The following is a 10,483-nucleotide window of genomic DNA, read 5'->3' as shown; positions in this document are numbered from 1 at the left end:
ACCCAACTCCTGTTATTACTCTAAAGAGTAGTTTGCATCTTACCACATCATCTGGCTACCTACATACAAGACAAGCGGTTGCTCGCTCTTGTCTTCGAATGTGTCTGGCATAATTGCATCTACTTTTTTTCACCTCCCCTGCACAAGTGTTGGAGGGCTCCTTCACACCAATTGGCACCAGACAGAGTCGACTTGGATGCCACGCAAAGATCATCTTTTGCCCTCACTATCCACAACAACTGTGGTTTTGATGAATGGTCCAATGTTGAAATGGTAGTCCAAGAAGGATGCAAACCAAACCTCTTCCACATGGTGTAGGGGTCCTTTTGGGTAAAAGTAGTCTCCATGGTGCAATACAGCCAAGAGTATGTAATATGCCAACTTTTTGATGGTGTGGAGTTTAGATCCAGGATGTTCCCTCTACCATTGCACAAATTCATAACTTGTGTAAGAGTAAAACCCCAGCATTTTCTTGCTCGATTTATCTGGGTTACCAATGTTAAAAAGAGCTCAGGTCGTGTCGTCTTTTTTTCCTTGTACTTGTTTTGTGTGGTGTGAATTCTCATTCGAAAAGAGGTTTGATGTATGGATGAATGTTGTGTGTCAAAGGGCATTGTGAATGTGTGTTCTGCCCCTTCTTATGATGGTTATTGTTGTATTTCTGTTTATTATGTGTATGCTCTCTAAACAATGAGAGATACTCGGCACATCAAACTGGTCAATGGATGTATAAGCAGAGCTGGATCTTGTGCACAGATAAGAAATCCAAGCTTGGTTATAGACGCCTGCCTATACATGGGTTGTTGCATCACCATGTCGCTGATTTGCCCTTCCTCGACTCACGAGTGTGAAACGTGGTGATTGAGGGAAACAAATCAAGAACAAGAACATGAAGCATTTCTGAGTTGAGAACTCGTAGCCCCACAACAACTTTACATGTTGTACATTTTTACAATTCGATTGGATCAAAACCATGGCTGCACTGGGAATTGGTCTTACTATTCGATGACCCTGGTGGTGTATTCCACTGGGTCAGAGGTTTGCCCTCGCCATTGAAGAAGACATGTTTTTGACAAAACAATTCTTCATGTTTGCGCCGGAAGATCAGTTGTTTTATAATCTTGTCTTCGTTTAAGTGGTCCATGGGGTTCTCATCTTGTTTGCTTTATTGAAGCTTGTTTTTTGCGAGCATGGAGGTGTCTGTCCTTGTGGCGTTTCCCTTGTTTTTGGAGTTTGAATGTGCTTTGGAGAGTTGTTTTAAGATCTTGTTGATCAAAACCTGTTGCTGTGACTTATTGTGAGAATGAAATTCACACACCATTTTTTACCTCCCGGCTCTGTTGGCTCGAACGATCTGGAATTTGCTGTACTCATTGAGATGCAGTCCTTTCACATCGTTTAGTAGTTATTCAGTGTCGCAAGGTTGTAAATTGGTGCTAATCCCTATACTCCATAGTGAGACAATTAAACAAATTACCTTCCAATTTACAGTGGGATCAATTAACGATTGCATTTTAAGGTGGCCGGGCGCTCAATATGTTGATTGGATTGGGTATGTGTGAAGAATTCCGCCCTCTTCAAAAAAAAAAGTCCAATTTAACAAAATCAAAAGTCAGAACATCTCTCTACTACTTTGGGCCACAGTGCCTGAAATGCCCTGGCAACCCGTACTACGGAGTGTTGATTTATTGATGCAAGATTTCTTGTGTTTTTTTTGGTAAATATACGAGACTAAAAAAATTGCTACAGGTGACCATTCTATTCGAAGCCACCACGAGTACCACCACCCAATCCTTTAGCTGCAGACTGCTGAGTCTTGCGCTGCTGTTCAAGTTTGGGACCTAATGAAAAGATTTGAGTTAAACACAAATACGATACTAAACACAGGTTTCACGAATTAGCTTACAGTTGGAAATACGATGACCCAAACCACCACAATATGTACACTCTACATCAGCACCGGCAACACCTTTAAATGCTTCAGTAGGATCTTCGAGTGCTTCTAGGACAGGAGGCACACGTTGTTTGGCTTCTCTAAGCAAGTGTTTCAAATCCAACAGAATCTGTTCTGAACAGTTTCGATTGATGAAGGTTGTAGCGACACCAGTCTTTCCTGATCGACCAGTACGACCAATTCTATGGACTGTGGAATTGATGCGAGTCAGTTCCAAAGTGCAAGAAAAAATTGCATGAACGTGAAAGAAATATTCGTGAACTCAAGAGCTTTTGCGGTGATGATGATACATACCATAGTCTTCGATTTCCTTGGGCATATCATAATTGATGACATGTTGAATACCAGCAAAATCTAATCCTTTGCTAGCCACATCGGTAGCTACAAGAACATCGGCTTTCCCTTCTTTGAAAACCTTGACTCCATAATTTCTCTGTTCTTGGTCTATTGAATGGATGCGTGTTAAGTTTCTAGAGCCATTAAATCTGCGTCCAAATGACTATTAAATATGACGTCTCATGACGAGTTACCTTTGCCACCATGAATAGCGACTGCATCAATACCCTTGAGCAACAGGTACTCATGAATGTCGTCCACATCGTTCTTGTTTTCAGCAAAAATCAAGACCTACAAGGATTGTATATTAGCAAAATATTACGCAGAAAAAAAGTCGCTCAACATTATTTGGACAACGTACCGGAGGTGGGGTCTTTTGCAGACACTCTAGCAAGTACAGCATTTTGGCTTCTTGCTTTACATACTCAACTTCTTGAATGACATCCAAACTGGCAGCACCAGCACGCCCCACATTGACAACGACTGGCTTGACAAGTGCAGACTTGGCAAAGTTTTGAATCTTTTTGGGCATGGTGGCTGAGAATAACAAGGTTTGTCTTTGAGCCTGTTGGTTGAAAATTGAGTTCAGCGAACATGCCAAAAAAAAAACTACACCAACTCATACGATGTTTCAACAAACCTTGAAGTAGGACATGATGTTCCTGACGTCATCTTCAAATCCCATATCAATCATACGATCTGCTTCATCCATGGCAAGAAAGATACATGAATCGAGATTTATTTTGCCCTTTTCTAGCAGGTCTTGTAGACGACCTGGTGTAGCAACCACGATATGTGGACCTCTATGGTAAAGGTATCCAGTGAGTGCGAAGTTATGAAAATCACCAATAAGCATGTTTCTTACTTTCTCAATACGTCCGACTGTTCTCGAAGATCAACACCACCCATTGCCAATAAGGTGCGAATTCTTGGATATTTCCCATTCTGAGACAGGGCTTCAGCCATGCCTTCAATTACATCAAACGTTTGTTTTGCCAATTCACGCTAATAAAGCAAAAAATAAGCATGTCATGAAGACCACGACATCCGTCAACCACAATGCACTTTCATAACATACCGATGGCGATATAAGTAATCCAGCAGGACCTTCTCCTTGTACAAACGGCAGCTTGATTTCGAGTTCGAGAGCAAATAGGACGATGGGCAAAGTGAAGACTAGAGTCTTTCCTGAACCTGTGAATGCTACACCAATCATGTCACGACCAGACAATACGGTAGGTATGCCTTGGACCTGTATTGGAGTTGGACTGGCGATTCCTTTTGACTTTAGATATCGTATCAATGCATCAGGCAGTTTCATTTCCTATGGACAAAACGAAACAGTTGGTCCATAGTGACTTGAGTGTTGCATTATACACCACCATACAAGCTTACAGTGAATGACTTTATGGGCGGCGGTATATTGTCACCTTCAGCGATAATATGCCATTTCTTACGCAACTCTTCTCGTTCTCTCTCCGTGGTGTGAGATATATAAGACGGAGGAGTCCAAGAAGTCTTCATTGGTTTTTCATAGACGATACCCTGAGCGAGTTCCTTGTCCGAAAAGAGCTGTTTCTTTCTAGTCTGAGCAGCCAAGATTTGCTCCTCCTCTTCAATCTTTAACTCCATTTCCGTCTTTTGGTGTTGGCCCTCCTGCTGTTTTCTCAATTCGGCAGCCTGGTCGATGAGAGATACATTTGTACGTGCTTGAGCGGGTTTGTCGGTATCATTGTCGTCGTCCTGGTCGTTTCGTTGGTGGTGGTCATCGTCATCTTCGTCGGGATTAGTAGCAGATCGTTTGGTTGAGCTAATGTGTGAAGCAAACTTGGCAGCTTTTGCTTCTCGACGCTGCTTTAAGGGGACATATGGTACGTATTCCTGAGGACTTTGAGTTTCCTCTTGCTTGACATCATCCTCATCATCACGCTAGGTGGGTTTGAATGTCAATATCTTGAACACAATGAATTCGATGATTTGATGAACTTACAGGCCGTTTTCGTCTCTCTTCCATATCAAGCTAACGTGCCAGGTAAATAGCAATTATACAGGTGCTCTGCTTTGCTTTATAACTCTTTTGATTAACCCTCTGTCTCGTCCGTAGCAAAATGGTGTTGAGAAGTGATTTTATTGCTGTCCTGAACCGGATTGCTCCAAGACTGCTAATGCATCCTGAACGATCACGATTAGGCATGTATCTCTATGCTGATCGCGACGTGATTTTCACTCTGATGCGCGACATTTGTGAAAGATAAAACACACACATTCAAGCTCATGACTAACGACTCTATTCTACCCTTGACTTAGCTCTAGTCATCACTGAATCACCATTAAGTCTCCTATTAGCTCGTCTCATGGCTGAATCCGTGCCAAAACAACAACTAATAGCTCTATGTCACAATCACCACTCGAAATACCTGAACGATCTACAAGCTCTCGGTAAACGCAGTTGCTGAATTTCTTTATTGCATATCAACTGACACTTGTCATGCATTACAGGTCTGGAAACTGTACACGTCACGCCACGTACCCCATCAGAAATCTCATCAGTGATAAATCCACCACAATTCCCATCAAAGTCTGTTGAGTTGATGGCGTCTTTGCTTTTCGAGGCACGTAATCATCAAGCTAGCAATATGTTCTTGCCGATATGTATGGACAATGTACTCTCGACGCATCTTATGCCGGCTCTATGGAGACCAGCACATATAAAGGGTGTTCTCGCTTCATTGAATATGGGGATAGCCTCGCCATTACTTCCTTTTAGTCAAGATCAGCTGGAAAATGTATATGATCTTGGTGCAAATCAGGTTGAGGAATTGGGCGTCGAGAGTGGTCTTGAGCAAGCAGTTTCACGTTTTGAGGGCAGGTACGTGAGTTGATGGTGTATTAAACATTCGATTGGACAATACTTATAAGTTTCAGTTTAGATGGGAACCTATGCCTCAACGCATCAGAGAAATGCTAACAGACTGTGCTCGCTTCTTCCCATCGCTGGGATATGCGACCTTATCAACTAATCTCATTCATGATAATGCAACAGTGACACGAGCTCTGTCACATGTAATACGGTGGATTGGTGGGTCTGCAACTTCTAGTCTGTCCGAATTACCTGTTGCAATCTATGAACTAGTCAACCATATATCTACACCGCCAGTTTCCAAATGGACTAGTATACCGATCGGTGATACTGCTGCTTTTCACTTGTCTCCAACAATCCCTCATACATGTATAGTGACGTTGACGAGGGCGCCAGACCATGCGGTAGTATTAGAAATCGGCCAAACTGTATGGTGGGACAACCGATATTACATCCGACTACTACCACCGCCAGAGTCTCTAGCCGCTCACAGTGTAGGATTAGGATCGTCTCAGGCCGTACTCGGCCTACCAATCCCCTGTAAATTTGTAGTTAGGCCGTTAACTTCCAAGGACGTGTATAAATGCCTGCACTCGTATCTTCCCCGATTACGTGGATTTGAAGCTCAGACGTATATAAAGCAGCTACTACACCATCTCTTATATGAACTGCCTCCACCTCTGTTTGAGACGCTGCCGTGTGTTGCTCTCAAGTATCAGAATAGTGATCAGGACTATTTAGTTTGTATTCCTGGGCTCGATATTAATTTTGAGCCGGGGCTTGTACAGGTGCATATGACGCATGCTAATCGTATACCTACTGCTGCTTGGCCGATACCTGTAACTGCATGTAAATATTTAGACAAACATTGACATTGATATTTAAGTGGATTCTATAAGGTCCTTTTTTGTCCACGTTAGAAAAAGGTGAACTCGAAGGGCACGAAAATCTTAAGTGAAAACTGCACTACATCAAATTCATGTCAGTATTAATGTTATAAAAGACACCGCTACGTACAATCCAAACATCCACATCCTCCAACACAACCATCCTATTTCTTTCCCTCTTGAAAACGGTTCCAAGACACCGCAACACCCTGCTCAACAGAATAAAACGGCCTATATCCCAAAACCTTCCGTGCTGGTTGATACGAAAAGCAATGCTGACTCCATTTCATACAATCACTGCAAGCCGTAAACATGTCCAAGTCGCCCAGAGTCGTAGACGTGTATCCAGATGTGAAGGTAGCGATCCTGCTGAAGACGTACATGAGAGGGTATGGCATGGTTTCACGTGTGAATCTGTTTGGCAACAGTTTCTACAGAAAGGGCAGGAGTTAGGATCTGGAAGGGACCAGGCTTTATGAAGAGTTCTTACTTCAAGAATACAAAAGAAGTTTTCTCGGCTGAGCGGATCGTCGTGAGAGATAAAGTAGGCTACAATTCGGGAGGAGGCCACAAAGTCAGAAGGCCGATCATATACATTGGCGAATGTTGCGTCTCACCTTTTCCACCAGATTCATTTGGCTTTTCTTGTAATGCGCCTTCCAATGTACACAAGAATTAGGTCAAGTTAAAGCTCAAACGTAAATACAACAGAATCTTGTTTGAAAGCCTTCCAGCAAGTGATCCATCGTAAGATTCGCAACATAACAAAAGTCGTCCACGACTCCAGGATGGGGTATTGTTAATTTTCCAGTAGTAAAGTATGTATCAAGGCCCCAACGATCTCCTATTCCATAGATCGTCGAAGTTGGGCGGATGCTACCGGTGGCGAGGACTCCTCCCTTCTTTAGGGCTGTTCAGTTTGCAGCGAACGTAGCCTGTGTTACAGGAAAATGAGATCCAGTAACCCGAATTGCGATGCAACATAGGGTCAATACTATACCTGTTCGGCCAATGCTTTGGTTTTAGCATAACTGTTGAATGGTTTCGTGGCGTATGGCAGATTCCTGCAGACAGATAAAGGAATAAAAGATCATGAGCACAAGAGTACAAAGGAAAAACATGCAATGTCTCATACAACATACTCATTTTCATAGAAGACCGGATTCAAATCCTTTCCAACACAGACATACGAAGTGGATGTTTGTACCAATGTAGGTATAGACAATTCACGGCATGCTTCAATAACGTTCTCTGTCCCCTTCACATTAACCGTCATCGACACGGGCAACTGCTCCGGAAACTCATCCATGAAGCGACTGACGGCCGCTACATGATAGATGATCTGAATAGAGCGGTTATCGAGTGCCTTCCTGACTAATACGTAATCGATAATGTCGCACTCCACAATAGTCACGGCGAATAGAGATTTGTTGTAGAGATGCAAGCGCAGAGCTGTTGCAGTCGTAGCAGCACCAATTCCAAGAGCTATATACTTTAGCGAAGAGTAATCCATGATATTCGTAGCGGTTTGTTTGGTTCGTTGGGCTTCAAGGTCTGCACAGTTTTGGGCAAGACCTCCTTCTAGAGTGCAGGAAATCAGTTAAACTTTGAAATGAACGAACTTCAATAAGCTGTGAACGAAAAGACATTACATTGTTTGTTTGGTGCCTACACGGAGTCGCTTGTCGCGTGGTAATTTGACTAATTTGTAGGTTCTGTCGAATCATCCAAACAAGTTCAGTGGACTGAACTACCACGTCGCGTAAAAGTAAAAGAGCAATTACGCGTCATTTCACGATTATATGACATGTGTTGCCTTACTGATGGTTGACCGGTATCTAGATTGCTGGTATATTTGACTTTCAAGTTAAAACAAATGGTGTGACGGTTTTGGACAGACGACAAGGACGCGTTGAAGGTATTTCGATGAATGTATTTGAATTGTACAATATCGCTGCATGATATGATGTCATTCTCTCGCTCTTGTCCCGTTAGAAGTCTTGTGCTGTCCAACCAACTCTTGTGGCAGTGAGAAGCCTCGCATCGGACACTAGGAGCAATGTCCTCTTACTGGAAGGCTCCTGTCGCATCGGCGATAAAGTCATTTTTGGCTGTCATTCCTACAGAAACTCCAGCCGAACGCATCAGAAACCAATTGATTCTGGTCGCTGTCATCCTCCTCGTCATCATTGTTATTTTCATTTCAGCTCTCCGCAATGTCTATCGATTCTTGACTAATGATCCGAGAAAGTCAAAGGGACCATCATTCTTGTTTGGTGTTGTGGTGCCGTCAGTCTTGCCAGTGTTGCTATACACAGTTCTCACAGACTCGCTCTCTTACATGAATGACTCGGGCAAGTACCTCGAATTGTGTTCAACGACTCAATGCTGACTGTATTGCTTTATAGATATGAACAGAGTGTTGCCATACTCGTATCGTCCGTCACAGGAAGCTCTCGAGCTTCATAATAGGCTACCATTCATCGCAGATCTACATGCCGATACGTTATTATGGACACATCGACAGTCTATGCTCAATCCTGAAGTCAAACTAGGCCATATCGATATGCAGCGGCTCATTGACGGAAATGTTGCATTGCAGGTGTTTTCTTCAGTGACACTGAGTCCTGCTGAACTCAACATGTATCGTAATAGGTCAGACTATGTCTTTATTAATAGCATGAATCATATAGAAGACTTATACTTCTGATCCGTAGCAACGCAACTGATACAATCCGAACACTCGGAATAGTACAACGCTGGCCAATGAAAGCCATCTTTGGACACTCTGCACGCATGGAACGTGTGGCGTTATTTGCATCGGCATTAGATAAAATGCAAGAAAAATCCATCATAGATGGCTCTCATGGGATTTTCGTGTTTGTCAAATCCAGGACAGACTTTGACCGACTCCTGTCTCTGCGCCAACAGTTTGGATCTAAAGTGGTGGGAGGCTTGCTTTCTATCGAAGGCAGTAACATGTGCCATCCGATATGGATTACTGCTGAAGAATGTGCAAATCGGTTGTGGTCTCTTGGGGTTCGAATGGTTGCAATGACGCATTTTGTTGATAATGCTGTCGGCTCTAGTGCAACAGGTACGAAATTTAAGAAAAACTTTAAGAAAAACTCAGCAGATCAATCAAGAAACTGATCCTTTGGTCAAACTAGGCGAGTCAGACTATGGATTGACTAGTTATGGAGAAGACTACGTGAAAAGGTTGGCAATTCTTTCATATTCCTTGTGTCCAATCTATTGAATCTAATTAGATTTCAAAAGGCTGCTCGAACTCGGCATGATGATTGATATGGCTCATACAAGTGTCAAAACAATCGATAATGTCATTGCTCTATATGACGAGCATGTAAAGACTACTGGAAGAAAGGTCTTGCTAGTGGTTTCACATAGTAAGCAAGTGTCCTTTGAATGGATGTGGTTTTTGCTCAACTGAAAACCATCTTTAGCTGGTCTTAAGAGTGCTTGCTTCCACAATCGAAACCTGGAAGATCGTCATGCGAAAGCACTAGCCCAACGTGGTGGAATTATTGGTGTTGTAAGTGCATTGAAATCTATTTCTTTGCTACCAAAAACGCCTCCTCGAACATTCCTCTATGTTTAGGCCTTTTTCCCTGAAGCTGTTTGTGGTAATAATCTGACCGACATCATCAAGAGTTATAAAGTTGCAGTGGACTTGACATCTACGAATAATGTTGTTTTGGGCTCAGACTATGATGGTGCGGTGAGTGTACCTTTCGATGTGTCAGATTTGGCATACATGACACAAGGGCTGCTAGCTGAAGGGTTTTCAGAGAGTGAAATCCAAAAGATTATGGGTGAGACGGTTCAGACGAAATTTATGGAGTATTTGCCATTGTGAGAAGGGAATGGTATATCTGAATAAAGAGTTATTGTATTTATCCTGATGGATCATGCTATGTTGCGCAAGGAATTCCACTTCAAACCTAGAAAATTCACGTAGTATATCTTGGACACTGGACACTACACCTTGGAATGCTCGTCGCCGATGAGCAGGCAGCTTGACAGGATGCAAAGTTGGTCGAGTTTCATATACTTAAATCAAGAAAGTCGATGATCTGTAAATATATGCGATGCGGTGTGTTTTATATACATGAGCTCTAGATTGAAATAAGAGATCTGGAATCTACTACTCTCCCTCTGTCTAGTTGTTTTTTCAAAGAGCAAGCAAAAAGAGACTACAAGAAAAGGACCTTACGCTTTAAGAACACGTCGCCATAGTAGAAGCGCCTACATCTGTGTTGCTACTGTTTATAATTAGTTGGCTTCAATATTCGTTCTTGTCGTCCACATTCATTGGCTGCCAGCACATTGAACTTACTCTTGTCTTGCTCCTGTTAACATCTAGGGTCGATTAATTTGCCATTGTTATCATCTTGGTCTCATCTCTCGCTCGTCATCGGTGCCAAA

The 10,483-nt window shown here is 42.7% G+C and overlaps 4 protein-coding genes across 4 annotated transcripts; 2 read left to right on the top strand and 2 right to left on the bottom strand.

The window, feature by feature from the left end:
• Positions 1–1,758: 1,758 nt before the first annotated feature.
• SmJEL517_g05206 (uncharacterized protein) lies at positions 1,759–4,304 on the bottom strand (the record flags this gene model as incomplete). Its single annotated transcript, XM_031171133.1, has 10 exons — positions 1,759–1,841; positions 1,907–2,143; positions 2,249–2,398; positions 2,485–2,581; positions 2,652–2,855; positions 2,931–3,093; positions 3,156–3,295; positions 3,369–3,614; positions 3,686–4,219; positions 4,281–4,304. The coding sequence occupies 10 exons, from the start codon at positions 4,302–4,304 to the stop codon at positions 1,759–1,761; spliced, it is 1,878 nt and encodes a 625-aa protein (XP_031022890.1).
• Positions 4,305–4,398: 94 nt separating this feature from the next.
• On the top strand, positions 4,399–6,022 carry SmJEL517_g05205 (uncharacterized protein; the record flags this gene model as incomplete). Its single annotated transcript, XM_031171132.1, has 4 exons — positions 4,399–4,534; positions 4,598–4,729; positions 4,790–5,159; positions 5,221–6,022. The coding sequence occupies 4 exons, from the start codon at positions 4,399–4,401 to the stop codon at positions 6,020–6,022; spliced, it is 1,440 nt and encodes a 479-aa protein (XP_031022893.1).
• A 929-nt stretch (positions 6,023–6,951) lies between these two features.
• SmJEL517_g05204 (uncharacterized protein) lies at positions 6,952–7,550 on the bottom strand (the record flags this gene model as incomplete). Its single annotated transcript, XM_031171131.1, has 3 exons — positions 6,952–6,972; positions 7,038–7,101; positions 7,180–7,550. 3 exons carry the CDS (start codon positions 7,548–7,550, stop codon positions 6,952–6,954), a joined length of 456 nt encoding a protein of 151 aa, XP_031022892.1.
• Positions 7,551–8,096: 546 nt separating this feature from the next.
• SmJEL517_g05203 (uncharacterized protein) lies at positions 8,097–9,914 on the top strand (the record flags this gene model as incomplete). Its single annotated transcript, XM_031171130.1, has 7 exons — positions 8,097–8,395; positions 8,456–8,692; positions 8,755–9,134; positions 9,208–9,256; positions 9,317–9,444; positions 9,502–9,590; positions 9,657–9,914. 7 exons carry the CDS (start codon positions 8,097–8,099, stop codon positions 9,912–9,914), a joined length of 1,440 nt encoding a protein of 479 aa, XP_031022887.1.
• Positions 9,915–10,483: the final 569 nt, after the last annotated feature.

This window comes from Synchytrium microbalum, assembly GCF_006535985.1.
Source record: "Synchytrium microbalum strain JEL517 chromosome Unknown SmJEL517_scf0044, whole genome shotgun sequence".
Classification (NCBI taxonomy): Eukaryota; Fungi; Chytridiomycota; class Chytridiomycetes; order Synchytriales; family Synchytriaceae; genus Synchytrium; species Synchytrium microbalum.
This window is presented reverse-complemented; position numbering and strand designations above follow the sequence as displayed.